The sequence below is a fragment of the Euphorbia lathyris genome, chromosome 3, assembly GCF_963576675.1.
Source record: "Euphorbia lathyris chromosome 3, ddEupLath1.1, whole genome shotgun sequence".
NCBI classification, from domain to species: domain Eukaryota; kingdom Viridiplantae; phylum Streptophyta; class Magnoliopsida; order Malpighiales; family Euphorbiaceae; genus Euphorbia; species Euphorbia lathyris.
In genome coordinates this window covers 40620283-40641470 of record NC_088912.1, presented here as the reverse complement: position 1 = coordinate 40641470, position 21188 = coordinate 40620283, and the positions used below count along the sequence as shown (strand labels likewise).

General features: G+C 34.6%; 1 protein-coding gene across 1 annotated transcript; it reads left to right on the top strand.

Moving 5' to 3' along the window:
• Positions 1-19209: 19209 nt before the first annotated feature.
• LOC136223590 (wall-associated receptor kinase 4-like) lies at positions 19210-20473 on the top strand. The gene has a single exon (XM_066011684.1). The coding sequence runs from the start codon at positions 19232-19234 to the stop codon at positions 20360-20362; it is 1131 nt and encodes a 376-aa protein (XP_065867756.1). The 5' UTR covers positions 19210-19231; the 3' UTR covers positions 20363-20473.
• The last annotated feature ends 715 nt before the right edge of the window (positions 20474-21188 follow it).

The following is a 21188-nucleotide window of genomic DNA, read 5'->3' as shown; positions in this document are numbered from 1 at the left end:
GAAATGGGTATGGATGTCCGACTTTGTTACATCTAGGCAGATAAAAAGCCGAAAAAGGAAAAACGAACCAACAGTGTCCGTCTCATCAGATTCTGAACAAGTCAAGAAGCCAAAGGACCTGGACTTTTATAAGAAGTGTGCAAAGATTTCCAGCGAAGATATACTGGATCGATTCAACGCCCTGTTTGCCCAAAATCTGGCGAACCACGAAATGATATTCGCCCTGGAGCAGAAATACGAGTCTCAACAGGGGTCGATCGATATGCTCAAAACTATTTGTATTGAGGAGCATGGAAAGGAAAGTCCTTCTGGTTTTTCTGAAAAGAGTCCGGTAAGAAAAGTGCCTGAAACACCTGCTAGTGCTCATATTAATGCTAATGCTGGTACGCCCTCGAAAGAGGATGGCATTCCTGCCACTGTGGATAGAGAGGTTAACTCCTCTCTTTCCCAACCCGCCTGATCTGTCCAAATTGTCGTTGTCCTAGCATCTGGTAACCTCTAACACCCTTACTCTATCATGTTTTGCTCTGCATGAATATTTATGCTTTCACTTATCTACAATCTACTGCCGTGTTAATAACATTGAAGACAATGTTTGGTTTTCATTTGGGGGTGGGGATTGTGTATCACAATTTATGTGGGCATGACATGATAAATGATTTAAATTTTGTTTGTTTAATTAGTAATTTGATGTAGAACAAATATCCCTTGAGAATCTCTGTTGCATATATCCTCGGTAGTTATTGTGATAATTGTGTTCATTTTCTCTTCTGCCTATTTATTCACCATCTAGTAAATTGTTTTGTGTTCAGCGGGAATCAAAGAACAGACTGTGCATGTTTTGATATAGTAGTTTAATGTTACTTGCTTGTTTGCATTTTGTGTCCCCAAATCAGGAAGTTCCAAAAAATTTTGAATTTTTAATTCCTCTTTCAAAATTAGTAACCCTTGCCTTACTGCATTTCCCCAAATATAGTGAGAACTTGAGCCTAAGAATGCATCTATGGTATGCATTGTTTCTTTTCTGAGTGGGCCAGCGCTCATTATCTTTAGGGAGAATTTGCCTTGGTGTCCTGTTGAAATGGTGATTGGTTCTGACTCTCATAGGAGGAAAAAGGCATTTAGTTACCCTCTCCGCTACACAAAAGACACATGTGCTTTGCACTCCAATGATTAGGATAACCAAGTTGAGCCATGACCTGATTTTTCTGAAGAACCACGAATGATAGCCCTCTCCCTTCACTTAAAACTCTAAAACACCCTGAATTCTGTCTTATGCTTCGAAAAGATAATCGTTTAAAATAGAATCACGTGCTTAAGTTATACAGAAATAAGCGGTTGAGCAAATATTGCTTAGAAAAAGACTGAAAGAACTTGGAAATATAATGTGGGGAGGGAGGAACCTGAATGACTGTTCAAAAACGATAAAAAGAGTACTGGGTCATGAGGAAACAGGTTGTGTAGATAAGCTAAAAGGGTAACAGTAATCAATGTAGGCTGTGTAGTGTAAATAAATCACAAAAAGACAGAGTTCATACACTGAAATAGTCTTTCACTGTCAAACCTGGACCTAAGCCTTACATTACAACCTTTATAAAGTCCTTTGGACTATGTCTGGAGGAACTTTGACCTTTAGATTCGGGACCGATAGGCAAACTCGCACCCTAAGGGTGTGGTGTCTGAGCTGAGGAGTGAAATCACATTCTTTTTCCTATGGTAAGTAAATGCCATGCGAGAGTGAGTGAATTATTCCATTCCTTAGTAAGGCATGTCTGGCAAGTAGGTAGCTCTTTGTGAAGGAGGAAGTCTAAATTTTAAGATTTAAGGAAAGTCTTGAGCAAAAAGGACACAATGTTTACAACAAGCTTTAATTCGTCAATGAAATCTGAGCGTGCATCTGTTCATTTACTCATTACACAAAACAATCTTTGTTTTCCCTTCTTCACTCTCTGAAACAAATTTCATTCCTAACTCTTCTTCTGATTCCTTCTTACAATTTGTTGCTTGAGGACAAGCAAAGGTTCAATTTGGGAGTATTTGTTAGGCATGAAATTGACTACGTTTAACTTGATAGTTTTAAGGGATTTGGGTGTTATTTATGCTATATGGCAAAGAATAAGGACTGATTTGTGTCTTTATGAAAGATTAGTAAAGATAAATGCTAAACTCGCTGGAAACAGCTTGTTTCGCTACGGCCAAAGAGGAGTGGAGCCTTTCTTATGTCCAGCAGTCAAACGTCGAATTATCCAATGACGGACAGCGACAACTCAGAGGTGGCAGAGGCAGAGACAGAGCAGCAGGTGGAGAAGTGTAGAGGCGGCATTACCTGAAGAAGCATGATGACGTGAAGTATCAACCCCTTGAGTGTTCAAGGGTCAATGTATCTTTTATCATTTCATTTTATTTTGTTTTAGTTTTTAGTTGACTAATTTTCTGGAAAGGCACGAAGGTTGTACCATTTTTGCCCCTGTCTTTCTCCTTTAAGTGGGCGTAGCAAAGGAAAGATAGGGAGTTCGGAACTTTTATTAATTTTTAGAAGTAGTATAGTTGTCTGTAAAAAAAGAAAGAAAGAGAGCTCTAATGGAGTCTCTTAATGTTTCAAGAACTACCGATTACTCACTGCTCAATATGAGTGAGTAGTCTATTTTGAATGGGCACGGCCAGGCCGAGCCGATAATGTAAGTTTTGCATTGTTTTAATGAATATTAGTATTTTGTCAATGCTGTGATTGATGAGGATTTAACTTTCATGCCTCGGCATTTATGCATGTGTTAGATGGATGTTAGGACACTTCTTACATCTTCACTAATATCTCTATTAATCTCCCAACCTCGAAGCTGACCAGTTAGATGGTTGTGTCAAGGGTTTTCTTAATCAGAAATGCAGTTTTGTTGTTAATGCAAGAAAGAATGTATCTTTAGGACGCTAAAGGTTCTAGTAATTCTTAGGAGCTTGAGAACACACGACAGTTGACTCAAGCTCACGTCAAAACTGATACTTTGGCTTCATTGGCATTATCTTGTATTCATTGAAATGTTGTAAGGCTTAGCGCAACCTGTTCGGCAGTGTCGAGCCTGTTCTATTTTCTAAATCATTACCAAGTTGTATTATTTCTTACTGCATCAGCCCTCTTACATCTTACGAAACCAACATCACACAATCAAATTAAAAAGGAGAAAACTTGTTTGACACACACACGCTGTTTAGCAACAATTTCTGATATACATTTGAATCTCAATCCCTGTGGAGACGATACTTAACTTATCACTTTATTACTTGTATCTAGTGCACTTGCTAGAGTCTCATCTAAGGACAACACGTCTCCTCACTGTTGAACCAGTTCCCGACCTTCCTTTTATCCCATGTTCGTGTTCCGTCCATGAATAACTCGTAGACCTTTACCGCCTCTATCCCAGCCACACAATCAGATTCACTCACCAACGACCCACTTCTACATAGCTACGGATCCTTCCAAACAGAAATTGTTTCTCCAAACCCAATTTTCCATCTTATCCCTCTGCACAACATATCAATTGAGCCCCACACGCTCCTCCACACACATGTTACCCAATTTGGAGGAAAGGAAAGTATCATTGGGGAAATATTTTGCTTTGAAAATTCTACTAACCAAAGCATGAGGCTCGTTTATAAACTTCCACCCTTGCTTGCCCAGTAGTGATATATTATATGCATGAATGTCTTTAAAGCCCAACCCACCCTGACTTTTTAATCTGCTCAATTTTGCCCAGCTCAACCAATTAATGTTCTTCCTCTCATCCTCCTTCGTACCCCACCAAAATGAGTTCATCATTTTCACCAACTCACCACACATAGATTTTGGTAACATGAACACACTCATACAAAAGGTGGGGAGAGCTCGTGCCACAGATTTTAATAGAACACTCTTTCCCGCACTGGATAGAAACCTCATAGTCCAACTACAGAATCTGCTTTTCAACCTCTCCTTTAAGAATTCAAAAATTGCACACTTGGATCTACCAATAAGTGAAGGTAAACCAAGGTACCTACCAGTGTAAAGTGCCATCGTTACTTGTAACCTTGTACGAATGTCCTGTCTAACATTCTGGTGAACATTAGGTAAATACCGCATATCATGTAAATTTGTTGAAGCTCTCTTTGTTCAGAAGCTTTGATTTTTTTAATTCCTGACTTGCATAAACTCATTGGCCCCTGCTTCGACTGATGATATGTTTTAGACTTGGGTAGCTCTTTGTTAATTCATGACTGGTAATGACAAGTGAGTTTCTGCATTAGATTCTTTGTTTAGTTCATAACTATTAATTTCATTTACTACTTCAAATTTCTGATACAATATAACATTTTTTGGTTCCTTAGTTGAGTTTAAAAAAGGAAAGGGACATAAAGAAATTTTTTAGTTTTTAAACTAATCTTGACACAGATTAATAGCTTTTAAAAATGATGAGGTTTTTATTTTCAATTTACAAAGTTATTAGTTAAGAAGCTACTGGTGTTTTATTTGCTTTTTACCATTAAAGGGGTAACTCAACTCCTTTTGTACTAATTTGTGACTGTTTGTGAGTGCTATGATTTAGACTTGTAGCAGGTAAATACCGCATATCATGCTGATTTTTCATATTCATCATGGAAATTTTTTCCTATTTTAGACTATTGTGATGAAATATGGTTATCTTTCGGGGGATGTTGAAAATATTGACAAATCCTATGTCTTAAATGTACAAGCAAGCAGTGAGCTAGTGGAGAAGCAAGAGTTGCCTTTCACAAAGACATCATCTCTTTGGCAGTGCATTGGTTCCCTAGAAGTTTTCAAAGTCCCGCCATAAAAACCACACTTTAGTCCTTTGTTGGAAGAGAACGAGGCAACTCGGGAAGGATTTGCCATTGGTTATTTGGTGAGCTTTACTGGCTTGGTAGAGAAGGTGTCAAAGTTGACAATTAACAAGCCTAGAAGCGTTTCTTATTGCTATTTGGAAGCTCTTAGTGAGCTTGAAATGCATGGATTTGATGTTAAGGCAATGGTAGCCCGAATTAGCAATTTATTGTCTGTCAAAATTAGGGAAGAAGAGGTGAAGAACAAAAAATTGGAGGAAGAAGTTAGTGCAATTGCAAAAAATGATTAAGGAGTTAGAAATGCAAGTGGAGAAAAAAGGGATCAAAGTTTCTGAAAATAATAAAACAAGAGTTTTGTGTGTTTTTTTTGTCAATATTGATGTACTTTTTTATTGCTATTATTTCAATTGAAAATTGGGAAAAAAAATTTAGGTTTTCTACACAAGGTAGTGATTTTGAGATAGAGTTGGCATTGATGCAGTTTAATTATATCATTTGGCATCCATTTCTTTGATATTTTGTTTCATTTCTTTGATATTTAGCAGATATTTGTTTCATTTCTTTGATATTTAGCTGCATATTGATCTATGTTTCAACTCAAATTTATCTTGTATTTTCATCTTTTCTGTTCTAGATGCAGAACAGTCCCTGTTCCATCCAAATTTCTTTAGAAATTGGTGTTTCACAAGAAAATGAGAATGGATGGTAATTGTTGCATCAACCCTTAAGGTTAATTACGAAAACCTCTTAATTTGTTGCATCGTGAGGTCAAGTAAAGAGCTTAAAGTCTCAACCAAGCAAAGGAGTAAGCCAAAATAGTCTACGGTTATTTAGGAGTGAAGCAAGCTTGCGATCTGAATTGATAAGTTTTGAAAATCTTGTGCCAAAATACCCCTAAGCAAGCTTCGAGTTAGGATAATATTAAAATAATAATCATGTGTTGAACAATATGTGTGCACACTAAAATTATTAGGTAATGAATTTGTTGGATTATTCCATATTCTAGTGCCTTTAAAACTGAGCTATGGTGTTATCTTATCTATTAGTTGTATGTGTAGAAGATGCAAAATTGTGGGAGATTGTATACTCAATATTAGAGGTTTATTCAAATTATTATTATAATTTTTTTTTGTATAAATTTCACTTTTGAAATAAATTTTTTTATGTACTAAAGTGAGCCATCAAGCTTGAAAGATTCACTTTTTATATAATCAACCGTGGTGGGAGCTGATCGGACAAAATTGTTCAACTGTTTGCGGGTAATAGAAGAAAGGCTTCGGATCTTGTTAGTCTTTTATTGAATATTTCTCTCTTTACCTAATTGTTGTAATTATCATACTATTTATTGTCTTTTAATTTTTTTTTTAATAAAATGTTCCTTTCCTTTTAACTAAAATAAGAACTTGTATATTTAAAGCATATAATTATTACTAAATTATATTATTATAAAATAAAATTTCATATTTTTGTGGTAAGATCACAAATCCTTTGAGTTAAAGTTTTTGAAATCTTACCATTCATAGATTAATGATATGAGAAATAAATTTGTACATAACTAGTATTGTGCCCGCGCGTTGTGCGGGTGGATAAATTTTTTGTACAGAAATTTAACATTTTAATATTTTATAAATTTTATATCATTTACATACAGTGATATTAATATTTTGTTTTAAAATAATTTAAATTTACAAATTCTAAATAAATTAACAAACATACCTTTATAATTGCTTGATAATATTTAGAAGTTGCTGAAGTCATAATCTATTCCTTGTTGACATGTTTGCAATGGTCATTCCTTTCTGTTTAATGTATAATCTTTTTTTCTATATAATCTTGCAATTTAGGAGGGCGAGCCTTGGCGCAACGGTAAACGTTGTTGTCGTGTGACCAAGAGGTCACGGGTTCGAGTCTTAGGAGCAGCCTCTTGCCAAATAAATTGGCAGGGGAAGGCTTGCCCCCAGTACACCCTTGTGGTGGGACCCCTCCCCGGACCCTCGCTCAACGGGGACGCGTAGTGCGACCGGACCGCCCTTTTTTTTAATCTTGAAATTTAGGAGTGAAGCAAGCTTGCGATCTAGATTGATAAGTTTTGAAAATCTTGTGCCAAAATACCCCTAATCAAGCTTCGAGTTAGGATAATATTAAAATAATAATCATGTGTTGAACAATATGTGTGCACACTAAAATTATTAGGTAATGAATTTGTTGGATTATTCCATATTCCAGTGTCTTTAAAAGTGAGCTATGGTGTTATCTTATCTATTAGTTGTATGTGTAGAAGATGCAAAATTGTGGGAGATTGTATACTCAATATTAGAGGTTTATTCAAATTATTATTGTTTTTGTATAAATTTCACTTTTGAAATAAATTTTTTTAAGTACTAAAGTGAGCCATCAAGCTTGAAAGATTCACTTTTTATATAATTAACCGTGGTGGGAGCTGATTGGACAAAATTGTTCAACTATTTGCAGGTAATAGAAGAAAGGCTTCAGATCTTGTTAGTCTCTTATTGAATATTTCCCTCTTTACCTAATTGTTGTAATTATCATACTATCTATTGTCTTTTAAATTTTTTTTTTTAATAAAATGTTCCTCTCCTTTTAACTAAAATAAAAACTTGTATATTTAAAGCATATAATTATTACTAAATCATATTATTATAAAATAAAATTCATATTTTAGTGGTAAGATCACATATCCTTTGAGTTAAAGTTTTCGAAATCTTACCATTCATAGATTAATGATATAAGAAACAAATTTATACATAACTAGTATTGTGCCCGCGCGTTGTACGGGTGGATACATTTTTTGTACAGAAATTTAACATTTTAATATTTTATAAATTTTATATCATTTACATATAGTGATATTAATATTTTGTTTTAAAATAATTTAAATTTATAAATTCTAAATAAATTAACAAGCATACCTTTATAATTGCTTGATAATATTTGGAAGTTGTTGAAGTCATAATCTATTCCTTGTTGACATGTTTGCAATGGTCCTTCCTTTCTGTTTAATGTATAATCTTTTTTCTATATAATCTTACAATTTAGGAGTGAAGCAAGCTTGCGATCTGGATTGATAAGTTTTGAAAATCTTGTGCCAAAATACCCCTAAGCAAGCTTCGAGTTAGGATAATATTAAAATAATAATCATGTGTTGAACAATATGTGTGCACACTAAAATTATTAGGTAATGAATTTATAGGATTATTCCATATTCTAGTGCCTTTAAAACTGAGATATGGTGTTATCTTATCTATTAGTTGTATGTGTAGAAGATGCAAAATTGTGGGTTATTTTATTATATCTATTAAATATAAATTTGATTATATTAGATATAATATTTTTAATTTTCCTTTGTTGCTATTTTGACAACTCATCAAAGGCCTCTAAAACTCTACTCATTAATTTCTCTCTGCTTCCACTATTATATATAACTAACGTGAGTGCATGTGCAATGCACGGGATGTTCAATAAAAAAATTTATCCGTTTTTTTTTGCTTATTCACATTTAAACATATTATATTTGAAATAATTAATAAAATAAAATGATTTAAATTTAATATGTTAAAAATATTTTTTCATATTAATTAAGATAATTTTATTCATTATAAAAATTATACCTTGTCTTATAAGGATATTATAAAAAATAAAAATTTGAAAATTTATTCTGCTCTTTTATCTTTGTATGGTTATCCTGCTTTTAGTAGTTTCAAAATAAATTTTACTTTTAATTGTAGAAACAACATATAATTGACTATAGCTTTGTAGAAACAACATATAATTGACTATAGCTTAAAACAACAGAATACAGTACGTAGTTAAAAAAAATTCACATTAACCAAAGATGCTCAGATAATGATTAAATCCATAAACTAAAGATGCTCAGATAATGATTAAACCCATAAACTATTCAAACCCTACTCCGAGAAATCGGATCGCCGGCAAACTAACCGCAGAACTAACCGCCAATCAGACAGTCAACCATTGAACAATTGCTGAAAAGCCCCCTGAAAAACCCAAATCAGATAGGCAGCAATACTATCCTAAAAGCTGCTTGGAACCCAAAAAACATTATTAAAACAGAGAGACTTGGTGCAAAAGCTTTTTAGAGAGAGAAATATAGAAAAAGGTTGAGTCTTTAGTCTTAGTTCTAACTTCTCATCCTAAAAAAGGAAATCCAACAGAATAATTCAATAGTATTTTTTAGGGTAATTAATTTATTAGTCCCTATATTTTGACAAAACACACTGTTTAGTCCCTATATTTTTAAAAATACACGGTAAGGTCCCTAACCTTTTTCTTGATGAACTGTTTAGTCTCTAACGTTTTTTCGGTGAACTGTTTAGTCCCTGCCGTTAGACTCTCATGAAGATTCTGTTAGTCAATTTGGATTTGAGTCAAAATCTGTTTAAAATAAAAAGGTAACGCCTTAACTACCCTTTACCATAAAATCAAATATATAACCATCATCTTCATTATTTCTCATCTCTGTGTTCTTCTTTTCCTTTATTTTCCTTTCCTTTAGACTCTACTGCATCTGAAATCAACTTTCTTATTCTTGATTTTCTTCTTAATCATTCAGATTCGTAAGCATTAAGTTTGTGTTCTTTTTATGGTTCTCCATACAAATAGCTTCTTCTTCTAAATTGGATTTTAGGGTTTACTAATCATAATGCATGAACCAATTGGGAATTTCACAAGATTTCAGTAACAGTGCAACGAAACGGAAGGGAAAGGCAGTGAAGTTTACAATAATAACAAAATTAGCATAAACATCTTTCGTCATCACTGAAGCAGTTGGCAGTAAACATGAGTTGAGAATATGGAGGAAATTAAACTCATCATTGAGAGTAAGAGGATTTCCACCTTCAATTCGAACAGGAAGAGTAAGCGAGTGAGATTTGAGTCGATTTCTACCTTCAATTCAAACATGAAGAGTGAGCATGAGTGATTCGATTATGGGTTAGGGATTCAATCCTTTCTCCATTTTTTTGTGAGCACGAGTTGTGAGAGAAAGATATAGAGGTGTGAATTGCTTTTGACTGATAAATAGTAAAGGTAATTTAGTCATTTTCGAATTCATAAACGGTAAAAAATCTAACAAACAGACGGAAGGACTAAACAGTTCATCGAGAAAAAGGTTAGGGACCTTACCGTGTGTTTTTGAAAATACAGGGACTAAACAGTGTATTTTATCAAAATATAGGGACTAATAAATTAATTACCCTATTTTTTAATTGTCTAGACAGGCAAGTAAAATGAAGTTTACAATTAATAATCAATAAAGTTGTGAAACTTGTTGTTGATGATATTTTGCTGCATTTTATGAATAGACTGCATATAAGTAGAAACAAAAAGTTGAATATAATAGATAGTGATGAGAGAACTATCTATGAATTATAATGCAAAAACATTATCATCCAACATCTTCGGTCAATTTGCAAATAAAAAGGGAATATAATATGATAATGCTCATTGTTGTTGCACCATAAAATGAAGAGCATTTGAATATTTAAGATCTTGTAATTCCTACCTTATTCCTAGAAAAATAAATATTTCTCTATTATCCCTTCAATATAAAATTGTAAAAATCGCATAAAAAAGTAGCAATCTTAGTGTTGTCATCTTTAATCATTTATTTTATATGAAACAGTATGCTATTAAAGTATATCAAGTACAAATCATAACATATAAAACATTATTGTTAGTTAAATTAGTTTCTTATTAATGAAAAAAACTTGGTACGCTAAGGGAAGTAGGTTTTAACCTTTATAAACCAGCCAAAAAAAATCAAAGTTAGATTACTATATCTTCATGATAAGAGTTGGGGGCTACAATTGGGCAATCAAAATAAGAGTTCAACCCAGTGTATTTTCCACCTCCAAAAAAGGAACCTAAATACAAAAATTGTGTTGGACATCATCTCATACACCCTAACCTGGTTCTCCTTTAACCATGCCTTCATAACAGTAAACTAACACAATTTAAAAACAAAACCAGTGGATGAGCGGGTTCAATTTTAATAAGGAGGTTTCTAACTTTCTATCCATTAAAATCATCACATCAGCAGGAACTATAAGTGAAAACACATCAACTTACTCATAAAGATTTTAGTGTTCAACCAACAAATAAAAGAAATAAGATTTCCTCATTTCATAAAAGCCTATCATTAAATAATTTTATCTCATTACATCAGATGAAAAGAAAATTATCTATAGTTTAGGCAACAATGTTAAATTTTGGGTTTATGTTAAATAAATAAAATGAACACTTGGTGAAACAAAATCACTGATGCTAAAATGGTAGACCAAAAATTGAATCTTCAAATTACAAAGCAAACATAGATTCAAACCTGTATATGGATATAATCAAAACTCGAGTGCAGTCTGAAAACAAAATCCTGAGATCCCGGTGCTGATCTACATGATGGAAGAGTAATGAGAACTAGAAATCCATAATAGAAGCCAGAAAAAAATAACAAAATCAAAGGAAAAAAAACCCTGAACAATTAGAACTCGGAATAGAGGAAGAGACCGTTGAGGGTGGTTCTTCCCGTGAAAAGGAGAGATGGAAAGATCTAATCTGAATAAATATAGGTAAACACTGTGTGTGGGTATGGGACAGAAACCGCTAAACAGATCGTGAGAAGAAGAAATTATGAGGAAAGGAGTAGTCGTGGGAAGAAAAAACTGTATCGGAAGAAATCCTAAGTAGAAATTTGAAAAGTTAATCCAGAAAAAGGGGAAATATGAGGAGGTGGTTTTAGAAAGGGAGCCTAACTAACACAGAGTAGTGCTTTTGGTACACAAGGAGGAGAGAAATAAGAAAAATCATGGCAGAAATGAGGAAAAGTTGGTTTTCCTTTAATATTTACAAAAATAGTATAATAATTACAATTTTAAGTCAAAAAAACGGGATGCTTTATAAAGTAGCCATGTTAGTCGAAACTCTAAAATTGTGCCACATGAGCAACCATATTATCTTGCTTTTAGTATATATATAGATATAGATATAGAATCATCACTAAAAATAAGAAAGAAACTTAAAATGGTAATCATGACAAAGCATGATTTATAATTGAAATAAATTTCACTATAAGTATAATGTTCCAATACCTTTTTAATTATTTTCTTCAATACGTCTCCAACTTCAATAAACAACTATTGTGTGAAACTTTATATTTGTTCCTACAAAAAATGCATAAAAATAAAAAATTCAATCCATATGAGTTAGATAAATCCAAATTAAAAAATCAGTGGGCTTCACCAGGTTCTGAATTTGGAAAGTTAACCTAACTCCAATTAAACCTAATAATTGAGTTCATATAAAGCCAAAAATCCAAATTTTAAGCTTACCTATGACTCTAGCGGTCATGAGTTCGAATCACATTCGGGTGGGGTGGGTTAAGGGTTTTTTCTTCATCTTTGATGTAATTTTCCTATGCTTAATGTAAGTGCATTGTGCACAACTTTAAAAAAAAAGTTAGAGTTAATAATCGAAACAATTACACCTAGCAACTTATACTAAAGAAATGAAAATAAACAAAAATTTTATTACATGATTTATAATTGAAATAAATTTCATTGTAAGTATAATGTTTCAATACCACTTTAATTATTTCTTTAATATGTCTTCAACTTCAATAAACAACTATTATGTGAAACTTTATATCTATTCGTATGAAAAATGCATAAAATAAAAAATTCAATTCATATGAGTTAGATTAACCCAAATTAAAAAAATCAGTGGACTTCACCAGATTCTGAATTTGGAAAATTGACCTAACTCCAATTAAACCTAACAACTGGATTCATATAAATTCAAAAATCGAAATTTAGTTAGAGTTAACAATCGAAACGATTACACCTAGCAACTTGTACTAAAAAAAGAATGAAAATATACAAAATATTTATTTAGTCATTTTGAAAAAAAAACAAACAAAAAGGAAAACATAGATAAGGTAGCGAAAAGTGTGGAACAACAAAATTGAGAATAAAATAACTATTACATATGAAAAAAACGAATAATTACCTTCAGATACATAACGATTTCCTGTAATTTTTGACACATTTGTTTTTCCCGATTTCAGTTGTTTATGTGTCTTCTATTTCCATCAGATTTCTTCAATTGAAGATATCAAAGTCTAAATTCTCCCAATTTTTGAAAAAATGCTATTAATACAGTTTATCAATGGAAATCATTCCTAAATAAATCTGAATCTCTTACTAAAATAAGAACAAAATTATAAGATTCTATTATTTGAAGTAATAACAAAATTTTAAGATTCATTATGCCATTTTCCATTTCACATGACACAATGTAGATGACAGACATTTGTTTTTGTGTCGTCTGAATAGTTTTCGTGACAGTATTTTAACTTTATGTCATCTGATGGCGTAATTAAAAATGCGCTCGATTCTCAAATAATGTTACGATTACCAGCTTCTGTCATCCCAAAAGAACGCGATTTTGATGGAAAAGTCACTTAACCATCAGATGACACTGCGGATAAATGACTGTCATCAGTATACGAAAATAAAAAAGCGGCAACCAAATATTGGAAAAGTGGGGGATCAAAAACTCTTACTTTCATTTTAACGTGCGCCCAAAACTCAAAACCTAATTTCGATTCCCCCCTTTCTCTTTTCTAATTTCATCTCCTTTTTTTCAATCTCTACATCTTTTTTCCTCAAACTAAAGATCTCGAGATAGTTTCTCTCTTCCCTCCTCTCAACAAAGCTTTGATGGCAACAGAGCTTAGAGCAACCATGGTCGATTTTAATGGAGGTAAGGGTTTCCATATTTTGAATCCATTTTAAACTCTGTCCAAACCCTAAATTTTTTATGTTCTTCTTTTTCTTCTGAAACCCAATCTTCTACTTCATTATGGTCTCCTACCAGCGATGACATGCTCTTCTATCCTGAGGCGGTGGTGACTAGAAGGATACTCGGCGATGGTGGCAATAACTCCCCAGTACGTAGATTCAGTAGCTTCAACAGGTTAGGTTAGTTAATTTATATCTTAGTTTCTCAATTCAGCGATGGTGCGAATCAGCTGCATTAATTATGAGTTTCACAATTGATAGCTTACATAAACCTGTCGTATGACAAGTAAAAGGTCTATGGTTTCACATACTACAATGACGGTATCTATAGTTTCACAATTAGTCTTGCAAGTCCAACTAATCACAGCAACGTTTTGCAGTTCAATCCTTGTGAATATGCTTTCATAGCTGATCAAAGGACGTTTAATGTCTCCGATTTGCAGCTTTCGACTCAGCCTTTTTCGAGGATAACTCAAGAGTTTATTAAGTCTGATGTTGTCATTGAATGGGTTGCTAGAGAGGAGACATGTGAGGAAGCTCAATCAAATTCGAATTCTTTCTGTGGGAGTAATACTAATAGCTCCTACTCCGAAAATGGCAACGAATATCGATGTGTTTGCAAGGATGGATTCACTGGAAATCCTTATCTCCCACAAGGATGCCAAGGTAAGACACTACTAGAAGAAGAAAAAATGATTTAGATGGAAAATTTCGTCAGAGAGCTATGAAATTCCGTCGCAAATCGATTAAACTGCGACAGAATTACATGATGATCTTCCTTTTCCAAGATGTAATTTGTTTTTTTTTTCATCTGGACAGACATAGATGAGTGTAAGGAGGCGAACAAGTACCCATGTCAGGGTAGTTGCAAGAACATTATCGGGAGTTACACTTGCAAATGCCCGATTGGGATGCGAGGAGATGGGAAATCTGGCTGTCAAGGATTTCGAGTCACAGCTATTGCTGCAGGTTCTGTTTAATCCCCTTCATCTTCATGTTTTTTTTTAAAAATTTTATGTGATCGGGTTGCGATTTTAACCTTGATTGATATCTATGTTGCACGAACATTCCTTTTTACCTCTTTAGTAGCATTTATGCTTTTCGTGTTTGTATCCGTTTATGCTTTAGAAATAACATTTTCTGTGTATGATACAAATGACACTCCAACAGCTAGCTAGGTGTACAGATGGCTCGTGTACAGATGGCTCGTGTACACAATCGGGTTGGAACGATCTTAGGGATCGATTTGCCCAAGGTGACAACATCAGAATTTCTGAGCTCCAGAAGGAGATCCAATCGTTCAAACAAGGTAACCTCTCGATTTCTGAATATCATACACAAATGAAAACATTATGGGATGAGTTATTGAACTACAGACCTTTACCAAAGTGCTCTTGCACCCCTGCTTGTTCTTGTGCTGACATTAGTAATTTCAGATCCTACCTTGACTCTGACCAAGTCATTACCTATTTGAGGGGCCTGAATAGCGATTATCAGAACGTTTGCTCTCAAATCCTGAGCCAACAACTTTTGCTGCAAATTACACCAGTTCCCAAAAACCACAATACCAAAAATTTCAGCAGAACAACAGCAGGTTTAACCAAAAGAGGAACTCAAACAATCTCCCCATATGTACTTATTGTGATATGGAAGGCCACTCTGAAGACATTTGCTATCGCAAACATGGCTTCCCCCCTGGTTATGGCAACAGGAACAGGGGAACAAATTCAAAACCAAACTCGAAGCAAAACAGGGCGAATCAGGTGCAGTCTAATTACCAGAATCATAGTGAACACCATCAATTCACTGAATTTGAAGATGAGCATGAGTCCAGTCCATAACAAGGCGGATACAGCTTCACTAAAGCTCAGTATGACCAGCTGATCAACTTACTACCAAAAATAAAGAATGATTCTGGAGCAGGATCAAGTGGAAATCCCATCCAAATAGCCACTGCAAACAGCAACTACAAGACAGATGCACCTTATTCTGGTAAAGTTTCTTCATCCACTCAATTACTCATACATAGAAATAGTTGGATTATCGATACGGGGGCCACTGATCATGTGGTATGTGATCTCAAATTTTTTACCATATATAGAGCTGTGTCAAATTGTTCAATACAACTTCCAAATAACCAAAGTGTCATAGTCTCTCACATTGGTCATGTCAAATTACATCCAAAATTCACATTAATAAATGCCTTATATGTTCCTCAATTTAACTACAATCTCATATCCAGTAGTAAATTGACTCAACATTCAAATTTATGCCTATTCTTCACCTCACAAAACTGTGTCATACAGGATCTAGGGAACTCCCAGAGGATTGGCTCTACTAGCTTGAGAGGAGGGCTTTATCACCTAGACAAACCATTTCCCAAGCATTTGACTGCTTCCACCAAACGAGTAGCTTCTACTTCAACTCTTTGGCACATGAGGCTCGGGCACCCTTCAATTCAAAGAAGTGGCATATTGTCACAATTTCTTCCTTCCTTAGCTAATTTTCCTCAACACACATCTTGTGATGTCTGTCACCTAGCTAAGCATAAAAGAAATAGTTTCAATCTTAGTTGTAATAGAGCTGATAATTGTTTTGATTTGATCCATTTGGACATATGGGGACCCTTAAAGCATTCATTCAATGAAAAGCATTATTTCCTTACTGTTATTGATGATCATAGCAGATTTGTGTGGCTTTATTTCATGAAGTATAAGTCTGAGACAAGAGATGCAATTTACACATTCAATCAATATGCTTTAACTCAATTCAACAAGCAGATAAAGGTTATCAGATCTGATAACGGGGCAGAGTTTAACATGCCTGAGTTCTATAGCAAATTTGGCATACTACACCAAACTAGCTGTCCTGAAACTCCACAGTAAAATGGAGTTGTGGAGCGCAAGCACCAGGATATTCTAAACATCACTCGAGCGTTACTGTTTCAAAGCAAAATGCCAAACAGTTTTTGGCCCTTAGCAGCTTCTCATGTTGTGCATTTGATCAACAGGCTACCAACTAATGCAACCAAAAATTGCATCCCATACACTTTACTTCACAATCAGCCCCCAAATTGGCAAGAGTTAATAGTCTTTGGATGCCTCTGCTTTGCCGCAACTTTGAACAGGGATAAGACAAAATTAACACCAAGAGCAATCAAGTGTGTCTTCATTGGGTATCAAACTGGCACTAAGGGTTTCAAAGTGATGGACTTGCAGACCATGAAAATTTTTGTATCACGAAATGTCCAGTTCCACGAAACAATTTTTCCCTATAACCAAGACGAATATCCACCAAATCCATCCTTCCCCTTACCAAATGTATCCGGTGAATTGATTGATAATGATTCCCCAGAGATTCTGATACCTGGATTGCCAGAGACATTGCCTCTTAATGAGACAGATCCAATTCAGCCTGACATTGCAGATCCCATAAACACCAATCCCACTCAAGAAACACACCACAATCCCAATACAAATCAGCGTAGAAGGTCCACCAGACACAGACACCCTCCACAATACCTACAAGATTATCACCATAATCTCCTAAATTCCATCACAACTGCACCACTTCCCAAAATGCCTCATGACCTAAATAAGCACATTTCTTATAACAACCTCAGTACCAGCAAAAGGATTTTCTCACTTCAAATATCGTGTCAGAGAGAACCATCAACCTATGAAGAAGCTATCAAGTCCCCTCATTGGCGACAAGCTATTGAAGCCGAATTAAGCGCCTTAACTGCAAATGATACCTGGTCTATCACTCAATTACCTACAGGAAAGTGGCCCATAGGATGCAGATGGATATTCAAAATCAAACACAGGGCGGATGGTACCGTGGAGAGATACAAAGCCCGTTTAGTGGCAAAGGGCTTTACTCAGAAAGCTGGGATAGATTTCACATAAACTTTCACCCCTGTGGCGAAAATTACCACTATCAGAATATTTATAGCTCTTGCTAGCATGAACAATTGGTTCCTTGAACAGTTGGACATCAACAATGCGTACTTGCATGGTGAAATTAGTGAAGAGGTATACATGAAGGTTCCACAGGGCTGTTTAGTTCCTAATTCTCACTCCAACCTAGTTTGCAGGCTCCACAAATCCTTATACGGGTTAAGACAGACGGGGAGGCAGTGGAATTACAAGCTCAGCACTGCACTAAAGGAGTATGACTTCACTCAAGCTACCGCCGATCCATCCTTGTTCATTAAAGCTAGTAATGGAAAGTTCCTAGCAGTCTTGGCATATGTAGACGATCTAATGGTGGCAAGCAACTGCAAAGATGAGGTACAATCAGTTAAATCTCATTTACATGCCTTATTTAAAATTAAGGACCTTGGCCCTTTGCAATATTTCTTGGGATTCGAAATTGCCAGAACATCGAAAGGGATCCACTTTAGTCAAAGGAAATATTGTCTTGAGCTGTTACAAGATCAGGGATTCTTGGGATCGAAACCCGTCCAAACACCAGCCACCCCTAACTTCAAACCAGCACCTACACCAGTCCTACTACATGATATACCTGCCTACAGACAACTCATTGGGAAACTATTGTATCTCACACATTCAAGGCCAGAAATTTGTTATATAGTGCACCAATTGAGCCAACATCTAAACACCCCAACTCAAGATGATCTACACAGGGCACACAGGGTGTTAAGATACCTCAAAAACTCACCTGGGCAAGGCCTATTTTTCCCAGCAGCTGGGCAAACTAAACTTAGAGCATTCACTGATGCTGACTGGCCATCGTGCCTCGAAACCAGAAAATCAATAACTTGCTTCTGCGTGTTCCTTGGGGACTCCTTAATCTCTTGGAGGTCGAAAAAGTAGTCTACGGCTCAAGGAGTTCATCGAAAGATGAATATAGGGCGATGGCCACATTAGTATGCGAGCTTCAATGGCTCATTTATCTGCTGCGTGACTTCATCATCCCACATGCATGGCCAGCAATACTTTTTTGTGATAATCAAGCTGCACTACATATAGCGCACAACCGTGTTTTTCACGAAAGAACCAAGCACATTGACATTGATTATCACATTGTGCGTGAAAAACTGCAACAAAATATTGTTCACTTACTTCCTATCAGGTCAAAATGACAACTTGCAGACTTATTTACCAAAGCTCAACACTTACCAGAATTTACAACGCTCAAGAACAAACTAGGCCTGTTGAATATCTACATGCCTAGTTTGAGGGGGGCTGATACAAATGACACTCCAACAGCTGGCTAGGTGTATAGATGGCTCATGTACACAATTGCTACTTATTTTGTTTTTGTCTATTTGTGTAGAAATAACCGTTTGATGTACAGCTGTAATACCTTTATCTTTTGTGTGCGTGTCTCTAGTTTTTCCAATACCTGTACATATATAGCACTGTATTTACAGTCATTGGCATTGAATGAAAGGAATACAACCTTCATCTTTCATCTCCTCTTCCTTGAGTTTTTATATGAGTGTACATCTCCGTATCTGTGCAATATACACTTAATGTTGGAACAGAGTTGCTGAATCTGTAGCCTTGTTTCTTGCAGTTGTGGGAGCAGTATTGCTTACAATGATCATTGCTATGCTCATATTGATAATGTACAAAAGGCGTCGAAAAGAGACCAACTTTTTTCGAAATGGAGGCATGCTGTTGAAGCATCAAAGAGTCAGAATCTTCACTGAAGCAGAACTGGTAAAAGCCACCAAGAATTATGATGAAAGTCAGCTTCTCGGTGAAGGTGGATTCGGTTACGTTTACAAAGGAATATTAGCAGATGGCACACAGATTGCTGTAAAGAAGGCTAAAGACATAAGCAAGGCTCAAATAAATCAAGAGTATCAACAAGAAATTGGGATTGTTTCACAGGTTAACCATAAAAATGTGGTGAAAATATTAGGCCTATGCTTGGAAACAAAAGTACCATTATTGGTTTATGAATTCATCTCAAATGGAACACTCTTCCAACATATCCATCACAAAAAGCCTCAAGCTTTAGCAAATTGGAAAAACCGATTACGCGTCGCGGAAGAGACTGCACTTGCTCTTAACTATCTGCATTCTTTAGCAGACCCTCCGATCATTCACGGAGATGTCAAGACATCAAACATTCTATTAGATGATACTTATACTGCAAAAGTATCCGATTTCGGAGCTTCAGTGCTAATATCTCCAGGAGATTCTGATATGGCTTCGAAAATCAAAGGAACATTCGGTTATTTGGATCCTGAGTACCTTATGACCGGTTGTTTAACAGAAAAGAGCGATGTCTATAGCTTCGGAGTTGTTCTTGTCGAGCTTTTAACAGGAGAAAAGCCGAATTTTATGGCAAGAAGTGGAGAAAAGAGCAACGTTATTCAGTACTTTATTTCATCAATAGAAAGTCATGATCTTGATCAACTAGTATGTTTCGGAGTTGCGAATGAAGACGAAATGGAAGAGATTGAAGCATTTGCGGAGATCGCGAAGCAATGTCTATGCAGTAGTGGCGCGAAAAGGCCAACGATGAAAGAAGTTGCAGATGAATTTGGAAGATTGAGAAAGTTGAATGAGAGAAGTAGATGGAATCATGATAAGAAAAGTGAAGAAGAAACTGAACATTTATTAGGTGAATCATCTTATGATTCCATTCATGTTGAAAATCTTAACCAACATGATATTTATAGTCTTGAGATGGACTTATATCCTGCTTATAGCATTTAAATTTTTCTGTTTAATTTGTGTTAATCATCCCAATTTCTGGGTTTCAATTGTTTGACTTGTGTGTAAATAACATTGTATTGTGTTAGTAAAATAAAACCTCAAATTCTTTGACATTTCACTTAAAGTTTAGAATTCTAACATATAGATTAAACTTTATTTGAGGGATAGTGGTGTTTGATACTTTAAAGTTCACTTAAAATAAAAAAAATTAGTAATAGTATTCTAAATTTTTTATTTAAAAAATAATTTATATACAATTTAAAAGAATTAAATATGGGTAATTTATTTTTATAAAAGCCATGGTCAAAGAACCAAAATAGATAAATGGTCGAGAGTTAAAAGATTCAATCAAAATTTAAAAATTCTTGTGCAAAATTATATTTTTATTCATATGTAATATTATAACATAAGTGAAATATTAGTAATATTACTCCCTAGCTTTTAATAACGGTAGTTATTTTCTTATCGCTTATTAAGAATTAAGTAATTTTTTTAATATCAATTCATGATGTTTTGGAATATCAAATTGTTTATTCAATATGATAATTTAAAAATATAAATATATATTTTTTAAACTATAGCTATTATTATTATTAATATGTAATGTAATAAAATAGTAGAGTATATATTTTATAGGGAAATGTATAAAAATAAATCATGTAGTTTGGCCGATTTGTAAAGACATTATCTATGGTTTAAAAGTTTATAAACATGAGTTTTGTGCTTTGTGAAAGTTGCAGATATAGGATATGTGAATTAATTTTTCAATCAAACAATATTTGTGGTTTAATTAATTTGCAAACTCAGACCTCGTATTTTGAGTAAT

Coding starts and splice junctions, on each gene's coding strand:
- LOC136223590 (XM_066011684.1), top strand. CDS start 19,232: ATGATCATTGCTATGCTCATATTGATAATGTACAAAAGGCGTCGAAAA.